Source organism: Triticum urartu, chromosome 6A (genome assembly GCF_056163025.1).
Source record: "Triticum urartu cultivar PI428250 chromosome 6A, HENAU_Tu73, whole genome shotgun sequence".
Taxonomy (NCBI): Eukaryota; Viridiplantae; Streptophyta; class Magnoliopsida; order Poales; family Poaceae; genus Triticum; species Triticum urartu.
Window position 1 is genome coordinate 472,257,634 of NC_141878.1, and position 14,192 is coordinate 472,271,825.

The 14,192-nt window shown below is 43.7% G+C and overlaps 1 protein-coding gene across 3 annotated transcripts; it reads right to left on the bottom strand.

The window, feature by feature from the left end:
• Positions 1-67: 67 nt before the first annotated feature.
• On the bottom strand, positions 68-4,865 carry LOC125514141 (uncharacterized). 3 transcript variants are annotated; one of them, XM_087528357.1, is made up of 6 exons: positions 4,598-4,865; positions 3,123-3,626; positions 1,758-2,999; positions 1,352-1,679; positions 994-1,249; positions 68-913 (listed from the first exon to the last, which is right to left on the bottom strand). In XM_087528357.1, exons 1-6 carry the CDS (start codon positions 4,784-4,786, stop codon positions 646-648), a joined length of 2,787 nt encoding a protein of 928 aa, XP_087384483.1. In that variant the 5' UTR covers positions 4,787-4,865; the 3' UTR covers positions 68-645. The 3 variants fall into 3 exon arrangements, with proteins under 3 accessions (XP_087384483.1, XP_048535369.2, XP_087384482.1); XM_048679412.2 differs by having other exon boundaries at positions 68-580; positions 691-913; positions 1,758-3,626; XM_087528356.1 differs by having other exon boundaries at positions 1,758-3,626.
• Between the last annotated feature and the right edge of the window lie 9,327 nt (positions 4,866-14,192).

The window sequence follows — 14,192 nt, forward strand, 5'->3', positions numbered from 1 at the left end:
TGTGCTACCTACTCCCTCTGTAAACTAATAAGATCTTTTAGATCACTAAACTAAGTAAGTTCAGAGTCTTTTGACAGTAGTTATGGTGCGTTGTTAATTGGATGCTTAGAAGTTAGAATCTCGTGAGCAAAGTTGATGGGCTCAAGTTGGAATCTCGTGATTCAACGGCTCAATGCTGCTGGTGATTGGGCTAGACTGAAGGACTTTTAGTACAGTAGTATGAGCGTGCATCGTTCACTGAAACCCGGCGCTTAAGATGAGCCAGTGGGCTTTGACGCGACAGTTAGGATATTTGCGTGGATGCTCGTCATATGCCCTTCAAGACATATCATACTGATAAAGGTTGCTCCATTAAGAAGTTTAATAAATATGTTCTTGAGACAATATTGACAGTCTTGAACACAGCAGTACAAGACACACTAGGGAAAGGTTGGTCGCAGTCGTCGCCGCATCAGAGTTACTACTACTGTCTTGCAGAGCACACGGCTGGTAATTTCTTCTGCTCGCCGACGACCAGACAACCGTGCAAGCTTTTCTTGTAGCAGCATCCAGAATTTCACACGTACTTTGTCTTGGATTTCTGCAGCAAAAACATGGTGTTTATTTAGAGAGAGAAGAAATGCCTGAAGTAAAAAACGCCGTCAGCTAATTGGCACCAGGATTTGTGCACGGGGTTTGGTTGTTTCGTACCCCGGACCGTGACCCGCCGATGCGGAGGTTGCCCATCTCCATGCTCAGCGCGCTCTCCACTTCGTCGAGCTCGATGACGGCCTTGACGATCGCGCCCGAGAGGTCCTGGTCGTCGTTGGCGTCGAAGAAGCAGCCCCTCTCCTTGGCGTCAGTCACTATCTTCTGCCACACCGTCTTGCTGCTCACCAATGTGGTCGCGTTCCCTACGATCCACAGACAGTGCCTGCGCAAGCAAACACAAAATCACATGCAGCTCATGGAGGAAAATGCTGCAGGCGAACCGGGGAGCTCGACTCGGCTCACTTGGCCCGTGTGAGCGCGACGTTGGTGCGGTTCACGTTGTTGAGGAAGCCGACGGTGCCGGTGCTGTTGCTCCGCACGGTGGAGAAGATGATGATGTCCTCCTCGGCGCCCTGGAACCCGTCCACCGACCGGACCTTCACCGAGAACCCGCCGTGCATCTCGTACGTCTTGCCCAGCTTCTCCTGGATGGCGCGGACCTGGCCCTTGTACGGCGACACCACGCCCACGCTAAGCTTCCTCCTCGTCTCCACCGACTCTACGAGCATGCACAAATCATCCATTCATCTCTTCGGTGGCCAAAGCAATGGAGAAAGAATTCATCCATGGATAGTGAAGCTAAGCTAGCGTGCGTGCGTACCTCTGAAGAGCCTCTGCACGATCCGGGTCACGGCGGCGACCTCGATGGTGTTGATGAGGCTCTTGTCGTGCTTGCCGGAGCTCTCCTTTCCGCCTTCGATGTTGATGAAGGAGTAGGACCCGTACATCGGGCCGGTCAGGTGCTTGCGCTCGTAGTCCCTGCGCAGGACGTTCTCGCCGTCGTCGATCTGGCCGCCGTAGAAGCTCGAGACCGGGAACTTGCTTATCCCCGGGTGCATCCTGTACTGCACGTTAAGAAGGTGCTTGGGGTGCCCCAGCGAACTCAGCCTCTCGAACAGGCTCCTCCCGAAGTCGGCTTCATCACACACCTGCACGCAACGCAAGAGTTAGCTAGCGATCAACGGGCAAAACAACCAACAAAAGCACCAAGGACAATGCCGTGTCACCTGGCTCTTCACGAGCGCCGGAAGCTGGTACTCATCGCCGATGAGAACGGCGAGCCGGATCCCAGGAATCTGCAGAGGTATCATCGACTCGCACTCCTTGAGCTGCGCGGCCTCGTCGACGACGAGGATGTCGAACGGCTCGGCCTTCTGCAGGTAGTGCAGGCGGGCGGAGCTGGACGCGGTGCAGAGCACGCTCTTGCTCTTCTGCAGCAAGAACTCCTCGATGGACCGCTTGTCGAAAATGTCCGGGAGGTCGAAGTTGTTGGACAGGTGATTCAGCTTCTCGACGCACTGGGCTCTCGCTTGCTTAAGTTCTGAGCGCACGCTGTCTTCCGCGTATGACACCAGACTCTGAAACAGGCAGCTGTTCTTCCCGTCCGACGTGTCTCTGAACAGCGTCTGCAGCTGCTTCTCTGGCTCGGACTGCACTTGTTTCCCAAACTCTGTAAGCAGGGGCAGAACCTCCGTCATGCAACGGAAATTCTGCCTAGATGTGGCTGATCTTGGGAGATCGTCGCAGAAAGTCTCGATGCAGGTGCGGAGCTCATCCTCGATTCGTTTGTAGCTACTCGTGAAATATTCTTTGAACGACTGTATCTTTATGCTTTTCTTATCTGCTTCCTTCTTAGCAACATCCTCCTTCACCTCCACCCCTTTGTTCTTCGCCTTCTTCTTCGCAAGTTCCTCTTTTTCTTTCTTGGCAAGTTCCTTGATCAGCCTTTCAGTGTGCTCAACGTAGGAAGCATACTGAACCAAAGGTTCCTCGAGAATTCGTACCATAGAGCTCAGGCAGCTGGTCCACCCCGAACCTGGCGTCAAGCACTTCTGGAGACGGCGAACGCGCTTCTCCAAGAAAATCTTCGTGAGGTCCTGATCGACGTTCATCCTATCCTCATTTCCGAACAGGACAACATCACTCAGAAAGCAGCCATTTCCACCGCCAGCGGAGGATTCTCCGATGAGGCTGAGGATCCGAGACGCGACCTCCACCACCGCAGTGTTGGTCGGAGCACAGGTCAGCGTTCTGTGGTTCTTGACCATCATGGACCACAGGAGCGTGCTGATCGTCTTCGTCTTCCCTGTGCCGGGAGGCCCCCATATCAGACGCACCGGATATGTACCCTGCTGCTCCATTGCTGAAACACAGTCAAGTACTGCCATCTGCTGTGACCTGTTTAGCCTAAATTTTTCAAGGCCAAGTGATCTGTCTGGCAAATGTAGAGGTAGTTCTGAACTGTCCTCCTGGCCAACCACCATCAAAAAAGTAAACACACATTTACATTGCTTAAAGATGTAGTTCCTACAAGATAAAATTAAAGCCTGTCGAATGTAAATTGGAGTACAAACTTTTGGAGCATAACGTACAATCTTCTCAATGATGCTAGTGTTCCTGAGACCAGCAACATGCATGTCCAGTGCATTCCATATACGATTGTACGTTGTCATGTTGATCAGGAACACCGCGACGAGGGGCGGCACAAGGTCCCGTTTCCCGCCTGACAGCCTCACAATCGCATTGCCGTTGGCGTCCTCTGCTTTCAGCACCGAGGCAATCACGTAGGGCACCTTGCTGCGCCCCAGGTCCGAGATGTGCCTCGGCTTCCTATCCAAGAACACAAGTATGTCTGCATCCTTGAGGGCATATACTTCCCCCGGGTTTGTGTTCATAGGGTCAGCCTTCTTGACCAAGATGCTGAAGATGGACTGCTTTGAACAAAGCTCGTCGATCCGTTTCACTTCAGTGGCTGGTGCGTGTTTGATACACTCCAGCGCAGAGTAGAGATCAGCACGAGTTTCTTCAATCAGTGGTAGGGTAAATGATCCCATGTACTCCTCTAGTGAAGTGAAAGTTCTTGGTACCTTCTTAACCTGATGTAAATGCAACAGAATAAGACTAGAGCACAGAACACAGAGTGCAGGACCGAGCCAACTGTGCACAACAAAACAGTAGTACTCCTTACAGTTATTAAGGAAACGAACATATTTACAGTTATTAAGAAAAGCTTAATAAATCTGATAGAACAATTGAAGAACAAAATATAGGAGATACATAAGAAATACCTAGCTGGTCCATGAATTATATGGGCTTCAGGGTGATCTTTCCGCTGGGAGATGGTAGCTCGGGATATCTTCAACCGGTTTGGATGGCGGCCATGTAATACGATAGGCGTTTAGTTTACCTACCTAGCTTTAGCCAGCCGGTTGTGGCGTCTGTTCATGGCTAGTTGGTGTTTCTAGCCTCTTTTTAGCTCTATGTGAGCTTTCTTTGCTTTTCATTACTTTTGGAGACTTTGGAACCTTGTTGGCACTTCTTTATTTGGTTAATAAGATGGCCGTATGCATCATTCTAATGCAGAGGCCGGGGAGTCCCCCTTTTCGAAAAAAAAATATGGGCTTCAGGGTGAATATATTTATATTTGTTCCATGAATGTGTATTTGACCTTTACAGTTTGATGAACATACTATGCTCAAATTGATAGATCTTTTATCAAACCTTATTGATCAGTCATGTTTCCTTTCAGACGTATACTGGTATTTTGGGACGACGCGTCTCAGATACTTACTATTTTCTAACAAAACCAAAGCATCTTACAAAATCCTATAAAAAATGTACTGAAAATTCTAACAGAAACGAAGTGCATGCTTTGACACTAAAACGCCTATAACAAATCTGTCTGCACGAAAGGTAGACACTTATTTTTTGACGATCGAACATGCCTTGATTATTCAGAAGTGTAGAAGAGACATCTGCTAACTTGCCTATGTAACACCTAGGCAATCATCTGGAAAACAAAGGAAGATAAACAGGTAGAACAAGCTACGTAACTGAGAAGAATTACCTTTTTCTTGAGAAGATTCCTGTTGCGCACCTGCTCAAATGACCACGAGAACATCTGCTTCTCCATCTCGGTCTGCGTCCACATGCTGTACCTGCTATCATTTGCCGCCCGTGCAGTCATTTCGCTTCCCTGCCGCACGAGCACGAGGTCGTCGTCGTCGTCGTAGCTGTCGTAGCTGTAGAAGCTCATCTTGCCACTCCCGCGCCGCCGGGCTCCGGCGACAGAAGTTTTTGATCGGTCGCAGGCCTTGCAAATGCGTGGGGCTTGGTTTCAGGTTGCAGCAAGGTGTGTCGCCGTCGACGATGGATATAAAAGGGCACGCACGGTAGCGGGCCGGTGGGATTCCGTCTGCCTGTCAATTAATTCTGGGTTGGGATGCGAAGAGCCAAGCGCTTAAGGTTGATTTACGCATTTACACCTTTCAGCTTCCCGGCAGCCGCAACGAATAGGACGAGCAGTAGAGGCGGAGATTTTGGAATTTCACGAGGCATAAGATAGAAAATCAGTGCTACCGTAGTACTACGAAGCTTCGTGTTGCCAAGTCCCCCGCGTGCAAGTGTGATGCATATTGTGGGAGCATTGCTTTCAGACTGCATGGTGGTTGTCAGTGACATCAAGCAAAGGAATGCAGCAAGTTATGGTGCGATTATACATGAAATATCGGACCATTCTACTGCTTTTATTTCTCGTAAAATAGTTCATGAATTTAGGAGCTCACAATTTAGAGAAGCGCTCTCTTGCACTCGGTGGTGGCCGCCATATTTGGTTAGGTCATGCCGGCAATCTCCCATCTGTCCATGTAAACGTTGTGACGAATTAATAAAAGCTTTGCGAGTTTGTCTAAAAAAAACAAATATTACTTAACATGATAAAAAATTGATGGTCAAAAGTCTTTGCAATTTAACATGGGGAATACTAATTTCCTCGGTGTTTAAAGTTGGTTGCAATTTAACATGGGGAATGCTAATCTCCTCAGTGTTTGAAGTTGGGCAAACATCACACACTAAAAAGAAGAAGGTAGTGAAGCCAAAGGTCCGGCATTCACACAATTTGAAGATGTTTTATTGGTTGATAGTTGGTTGAACACTAGCATGGATCCGATATGTGAAAAAAGGCGAGAAATATTGGGAAAAAATTCACATATTTTATCATGAGCAAAAACACCCTATGAGGCCACACCCAATCAATACAACATAGTTTGTCCACCATCCAAGAAAATGTGAGCCAATTTGTTGGTTTTCACAAACAAGCTGTTAGCCGGAACCAAAGCGGCATTGGACTTCAAACCCATGCAACTTTGACGAGGACTTTGTGCCATCAACCCGAGAAGAAGCCATTCAATATGTCACATTGTTGGATGAAATTGAACGGAAAACCTAAGTGGCAAACCGTCCTCGAGGAGATTGAAAGCAGCACGAAGAAGATGAAGAAAAATCCATGGGTCTAGTTCCACTATCGATTGGATTGGATGACGAAGAAGAAGAAAATGGTGGGGCAGACATACAAGTCACTATGCCGAGAGAAAAATGGTAGGTGATAGGGAACAAGTGGGAGAAGGACAGGTGTTAGAGTACGTAATGGGCCTAATGGCTGATGACCCACAAGTATAGGAGATCAATTGTAGCTCTTTTTGATAAGTAAGAGTGTCGAACCCAACGAGAAGCAGAAGGAAATGACAAGTGGTTTCCAGTAAGGTAATGTCTGCAAGTGCTGAAATTGTAAGTAGCAGTGTAGTTTGATAATAAGATAATTTGTAACGAGCAGGTAATGATAGTAGTAACAAAAGTGCAGCAAGGTAGCCCAATCCTTTTGAGGCAAAGGACAAGCCAAATGGTCTTTTATGATAAGCAAAGCGTTCTTGAGGGTACACGGGAATTTCATCTAATCACTTTCATCATGTTGGTTTAATTCGTATTCGGTACTTTGATAATTTGATATGTGGGTGGACCGGTGCTTAGATGTTATTCTTACTTGAACAAACCTCCTACTTATGATTAACCCTCCCGCAAGCATCCACAACTACGAGAAAAGTATTAAGAATAAATTCTAACCATAGCATTAAACTTTTGGATCCAATCGATCCCTTGAAATAGCGCATAAACTGGGGTTTAAATTTCTGTCACTCTAGCAACCCATCATCTAATTGCTACTCCACAATGCATTCCCTTAGACCCAAATATGATGAAGTATCATGTAGTCGACGTTCACATGACACCACTAAGGGAATCACAACATACATACTATCAAAATATCGAACACATATCAAATTCACATGATTACTTGCAACATGATTTCTCCCGTGACCTCAAGAACAAAGGTAACTATTCACAAATGATAAACATGCTCATGATCAGAGGAGTATTAAATAGCATATTGGATCAGAACATATAATCTTCCATCAAATAGACCATATAGTAATCAACTACAAGATGTAATCAACACTACTAGTCACCCACAAGTACCAATCTATAGTTCCGGTAACAAGATTGAACACAAGAGATGAATTAGGGTTTGAGAGGATATGGTGTTGTTGAAGATGTTGATGGAGATTGCCCTCCTCAAGATGGGAGAGTTGTTGGTGATGATGATGACGATGATTTCCCCCTCAGGGAGTGAAGTTTCCCTGGCGGAATCGCTTCGCTGGAGGGCAAAAGTGCTCCTGCCCAAGTTCCGCCTCGAGGCGTTGGCGCTTCGTCCCGAAAGTCCTATATTTTTTTAGGTAAAAATGACTTATATACCAAAAGATTGGCACCGGAGGTGGGCCGAGGGGAGCACAACTCACCAGGGTGCGCCTGGGCTCGCTGGCGCGCCCAGGTGGGTTGTGCCCACCTGGTAGGCCCCCTCTGGTACTTATTGGCTCCAATAATTCTTATATATTCCATAAAAAATTCTCGTGAAGTTTCAGCTTGTTTGGAGTTGTGCAAAATAGGTAGCCTGACGTAGCTTTTCCAGGTCCAGATTTCCAGCTACCGGAATTCTCCCTCTTGGTGTGTACCTTACAAATTATGAGGTAAAAGGCATTAGAATTACTCAAAAAACATTATTATGTATAAAAACATTATAAATAACAGTAAGAAAACATGATGCAAAATGGACGTATCAAATCCCCCAAGCTTAGACCTTGCTTGTCCTCAAGCGAAAACCGAAATCGAAAAACATGTCCACATGTTTTGAGAGAGAGGTGTCGATAAAAACAAAATACGGACATAGAAGCATCATGTTGATTATTATAACAACAACACAATTAAACATAGGACTTTTATCATATACTTCTCATGAATAAGTAATAGTTCATCACACAATCCAAGTATAAAGCAAAAACTCTATTAGAAACCAACAAACTATGTTCTCAGTCAACTTTGCAACTACAATTCATCATCTTTTCAGGAAGGGTCACGTGTCGGAGCCTTTAGGAATGTCCACATACTCAACCATCATATAGTCTTCTATGATTGCTAACACTCACCGCGTACACATGAGCAAAACGTTTCAACCGTACACATAGAAAGATAGGGGTTTATGGTTTCGCCTCCCAACGTACTCACCTCAAAGGTGATGTCAACAATAATAACTCATGCCACCCATATTCAACTGGACATATGTTCCTAGATCTTTCCTCACCACATGATGCTTGCCAAAGGAGAAAAATAAAAGGAATAGAGAGAAAAACTTTGACTCTTGCATAAAAGTAAAAGATAGGCCCTTCGCAGAGGGAAGAAGACGTTGCCATGCGCTTATTTGTTTGTATGCTCAATCCCTTAGTGCAAAAGAATGCCACGTTACATTGCCCCTTGTGATAGCGACCTTTATCATGCAGTCTGTTGCTTTTATTCTTCACCATCACAAGTTCGTGCAACGCTCAATTTTCTCTTACACTAAATGATCTCGCATTTTTAGAAGCAATTTTTATTGCCTTTTTGCACCGATGACAACTTACTTGAGGGATCTTGCTCACTCCCTAGGTAGGTGGACACTTGAAAATGAGATTTGGGTTTAAGGTTTTTTGGATGCACAAGTTGTATCTCTACTTAGTGCGGAATTTTTGGCTAACAAAGATAGGGGGCAAGCACCACATGTTAAAGGATCCATGACAATATGACTTCTATGTGAATATGAACAAATATAAATCATTAAGTTGTCTTCCTTGTCCAACTTCAACAATTTTGGTATATAATATTTTGATGAGGGCTCACAACCATAAAAGATTTCTAGGATAGTATATTTATATGTGAATCTTCTCTTCCCTTATTAATTCTTTCATGAGTTGCATCATTGACTCATGCTATGTTTGTCAATCTCTAATAAAATTTTCTACTTATACCTTTCCTTATGTGGTTCCATCACCTACCATAGGATTAGTATATAATCTTTTCATTATTTTTCCCTTTCTTTTATTCTTTCTTATTTCTGCAATACGAAAGTAAAGAAAGCAAAAACTCAAACTAAACTTTATTATATAACTTGCACATGATTACAAGGATATGTCACTAAGCAAACTCTCAAAGAAGAAGGGATCGGACTACTTTTATTCATCTAAAGCCAAAGATTGAACTAAAAATAAGTAAAAGCAAAAAGATAGTGGGATGATACGATACCGGGGCACCTCCCCCAAGCTTGGCGGAAGCCAAGGGGAGTGCCCATAACCGATACTTTATTCTCTTTTGGTGATGAAGAAGATGATGGTGGTGATGAAGCGATTCTATCCTTAAGGATTAAGAGATTCTCCAATCGAAGGATGCCGCTCCGGAGGTGGGTGATGTGCTCTTGATGCAGAATATTTTCACGAGTGAGACACTTATTTTGTATGCGAACTATTTCAATGATGAGAAAGGCTTCAATCTCAGCAGGAGTAAGATGAGTAAGGTAAGGTTTAAGGATATCTTCCTCCTCCTCCTCAGCTGGCAGTGCTTGTTCGAAGACCAGAGGCTGATCTACGGTAACCTCCTTGCTCACATCTCCTCCGACGGCTTCCATGAGCTCTTCTCTCTTCAGCTCGATCTTCATCAACCAAGCATCCCCTTCCATGTTGTTGGAGGAAGAAGAAGACATGATGCCTGGCCCGACAGATCTGACAGAAAACAGCAAGAAAAGAGAACAGAGGATTTCTCTGCGATACGGTGATCAACAGGTCCGAAAAGTATATATAGATTTTTTTATCTTGGAGGATAAGCATATTGTAGAAAAACGGAGTACGGAAGGTGTCCCAGGTGGGCACTACCCACCTGGGCGCGCCAGGCACCTGGCGCGCCCTGGTGTCTTGTGCCCACCAGGGGATGCTTCCTGGAAGTTTCTTTATTTCTAAAATTCTTAAATATTCCAAAACTAATAAAAAATATTTTTGCGGATTTTTCGGAGTCCGTTTACTTACCGTATCACGTACCTCCTTATTTTTAAAATTCTAGAGTGTTCCGTTTCCGTGCCAAAGTTTGGATAATATTACTTTCAACACTAATAGGCGTACCTGAGATATAATGCTTTATTCGTTGCCCATTAACAACCTTCAGGTTAGTACCTTCAGAATTATTTATTTTGATGGCTCCAAACCAATAAACCTCCTCGATGACATATGTGCCTTCCCATTTTGAGAGGAGTTTTCCTGCAAAGAATCTGAAACGAGAGTTGTATAAAAGAACATATTCTCCGACTTTAAACTCACGCTTTTGAATTCTTTTGTCATGCCATCTTTTAACTTTTTCTTTGAATAATTTTGCATTTTCATAAGCTTGGGTTCTCCATTCATCTAGAGAGCTAATACCAAATAACATCTTTTCACCGGCAAGTTTGAAATCATAATTGATTACTTTGATTGCCCAAAATGCTTTATGTTCTAACTCAAGAGGCAAATGGCAAGCTTTTCCATAAACCATTTTATAAGGAGACATACCCATAGGATTTTTATATGCTGTTCTATAAGCCCAAAGTGCATCATCTAATTTCTTAGACCAATTCTTCCTGGACCTATTAACAGTCTTTTGAAAAATTAATTTTATTTCTCTATTGCTAAGTTCAACTTGACCACTAGAATAAGGATGATAACGTTATGCAATTCTATGGTTAATATCATACTTGGCGAGCATTTTACGGAAAGCACCATGAATAAAGTGTGAACCACCATCAGTCATTAAATATCTAGGGAATCCAAACCTTGGGAAAATAACTTCCTTAAGCATTTTAATAGAGGTGTTGTCGTCAGCACTACTGGTTGTAATAGCTTCTACCCATTTAGTAACATAATCAACAACAACCAAAATATGTGTATACCCATTAGAGGAATGAAAAGGTCCCATATAATCCAATCCCCAAACATCAAATGGTTCGACAACAAGTGAATAATTCATAGGCATTTCTTGACGCTTACCGATATTACCTATTCTTTGGCATTCATCACAAGATAAGACGAACTTACGACATCCTTGAAGAGAGTAGGCCAATAAAATCCAGATTGCAATACCTTATGAGCAGTTCTATCTCCAGCATGATGCCCTCCATAAGCTTCGGAGTGACATTTCCGTAGGATTTGTCCCTGTTCAAGCTCAGGTACACGACGTCTAATAATACCATCTACTCCTTCTTTGTAAAGATGTGGGTCATCCCAAAAGTAATGTCTTAAATCATAGAAGAATTTCTCTTTCGTTGGTAAAGCTAGGTGGTAAATATTTAGCAACAATGTAATTAGCATAGTCAGCATACCAAGGAGTACTGTGAGAAACATTTATTGCAGCTAACTGCTCATCAGGAAAAATATCATCAATAGGTAGTGGGTCATCAAGCACATTTTCAAGCCTAGACAGATTATCAGCTACTGGGTTCTCAGCTCTTTTTCTATCAATGATATGTAAATCAAATTCTTGTAACAAGAGAACCCATTGAATAAGTCTAGGTTTAGCATCTTTTTTTCCATAAGATATTTAATAACAGCATGGTATGTGTGGATAGTTACTTTGGAATCAACAATATAAGGTCTAAATTTATCACAAGCAAACACCACTACAATAGTAACAGTAACAGTAACAAAGTAGTTTGATAGAGAACCGGAACAGTAACCGAAATAGTAACAGTAACAAAGTGATCAGTAGCAAAGTAGTTTGATAGTTTTGACAGTAGTGACAGCAGCAATAGTAACAGTAACAGTGATTGCAGTAATTTTATAGCAAGTGTAACAGTGATAATAGCAGTAGTAACTTCTCAGAAACAATATAAGATAAATTTGTAGGCATTGGATCAGTGACTTGTTGGACGATATTCATCATGTGACAGTTATAACCTAGGGCGATACGGGACTAGCTCCAGTTCATCGATATAATGTAGGTCTGTATTCCGTAAATAGTCATACATGCTTTGTTAAAAGAACTTGCATGACATCTTTTGTCCTACCATCCCGTGGCAGCGGGGTCCATATTGGAAACTAAGGGATATTAAGGCCTCCTTTTAATAGAGAACCGGAACAAAGCATTAACACATAGTGAATACATGAACTCCTCAAACTACAGTCATCACCGGGAGTAGTCCCGGTTATTGTCATTCCGGGGTTGCCGGATCATAACACGTAGTAGGTGACTATAACTTGCAAGATCGGATCTAGAACATGGATATAATGGTGATAACATAAACGGTTCAGATCTGAAATCATGGCACCTGGGCCCAAAGTGACAAGCATTAAGCATGGCAAAGTCATAGCAACATCAATCTAAGAACATAGTGGATACTAGGGATCATGCCCTAACAAAACTAACTCGATTAATTACATGATGAATCTCATCCAACTCCTCACCAACCAGCGAGCCTATGAAGGAATTACTCACTCCCGGTGGGGAGCATCATCGAATTGGCGATGGAGAAGGGTTGGTGATGATGAAGAACGAAGATCCCCCCTCTCCGGAGCCCCAAATGGACTCCATACGCCCTCCCGAGGAAGAACGCGGCTTGGCGGCGGCTCGATCTCGTGGATCGTGATAATTCTTTCTCCCTGATTTTTTCTCCGAAAATAGGAATTTATAGTGTCAGGGTTGAGGTCTATGGGGCGACTAGGTGGGTACAACCCACCTAGGCGCGCCAGGAGAGGGGGCGCGCCCTGGTGGGTTGTGCCCACCCAGGGGGCCCTCTCCGGTAGGTCTTGGCTCCAGAAATTCTTATTTATTATATAAAAAATCCTCACGAAGTTTCGTTCCATTCCGAGAACTTTTATTTCTGCACAAAAACAACACCATGGTAGCTCTGCTGAAAACAGCGTCAGTCCGGGGTTAGTTTCATTCAAATCATGCAAATTAGAGTCCAAAACAAGAGGAAAAGCGTGAGAAATGTAGATATGTTGGAGACGTATCAACTCCCCCAAGGTTAAACCTTTGCTTGTCCTCAAGCAATTCAGTTGATAAACTGAAAGTGAGAAAGAAAAACTTTTACGAACTATTTTGCTCTTGTTTGCATAAGTAAGTTTAGACAGCACCCAGGTTTTCAGCCAGCATTATAACTAACCATGTCGACAATAACTCTTAAAGATTATAATGACTCATATCAATGACATAACACTGGTGCGCGTCGGTCCTAAACAAACGGGTTTTTACCCCTTTCCACGATGGCATTTGGAACCGTCGGCAAGTGAGTGTGGGCGATAGGGGGGTCCTTCCCACACGACCCAGAAACCGTCGGGGATAGGGAGCCTTGATGCATACAGTTTTCCCTATATAACCGTTTCCGATATCTCAAATATCCCAAATGCTCCATCCTTGCTACTCGTTTGTGCTTGCATTGCCATCGCAGTCGGAGTTTTGTGGTTCTGCCTAAACCAGGCAGATTCTAGGCACGGGAGCTTTCCAAGAAGATTCTAGGCAGATTCCAAGCACGGGAGATTTATGATGCCTAGCACATCACAAACAGTCATGATTATAAACCGTGTACGATGGGTAGACAATCACACACATTTGGTTTTCCCGCACCGTATGTGATAGTGTCTGACATCACACACGCTTTGCGAACGACAACTATGTGCATTCTTGCACACGTTTCCTCTCTGTGAACCGTCTCGGATTATGGTGTATATCGCAACGTTTGTGTTTTACCAACCGTGTGTGTGCCGTAATGACCCGCACAACATAATTTCGCCCTAATTTAATTGCTGCTATTTAAAATTGTACCTAATTTAAACTTGAAAGTAAGCTATAGCTTTGTTCATATCCATCAGGTTCAAACAACCAATGCATTATTCGATTCATAGGTACATATTTTTAAGAATTACATAAGCACCAAATAAAGAATGATGTACCAGGGTTCTATACTTGTACTATTACAGATGGTAAAGAAAGAGGCGACAAACATTCCAGTTGCTGAACAAGATGAAGCGGAATGGCCCTATTGTGCTCTCCTGGATGTAGAAGGCATGCAGGACTCTAGTCCAACCCCTTGTGATGGCCGACCGCCAATCATGTAGTTTGAGAGGTAATCTTGAGTAAACTGCTTCAGGATCCACTGCAAAAGAAAAAAGATTCAGATATTGTTATATAACACAACTCATTACGGGCAGTAAAAAGAAGGCTACAGGGTTCTTACTTACCATCCTGCAGTTCACTGTTGTCTTGCATAAAGTGTAAACAAATAGTTC

Excerpts from the sequence above, each read along its gene's own strand:
- LOC125514141 (XM_087528356.1), bottom strand. The coding sequence starts at position 4,786 with ATGAGCTTCTACAGCTACGACAGCTACGACGACGACGACGACCTCGTG. Across the intron at positions 1,680-1,757 it reads CGGCGCTCGTGAAGAGCCAG|GTGTGTGATGAAGCCGACTT; the intron begins GTGACACGGCAT and ends CGTTGCGTGCAG. Across the intron at positions 1,250-1,351 it reads CGTGCAGAGGCTCTTCAGAG|AGTCGGTGGAGACGAGGAGG; the intron begins GTACGCACGCAC and ends GCATGCTCGTAG.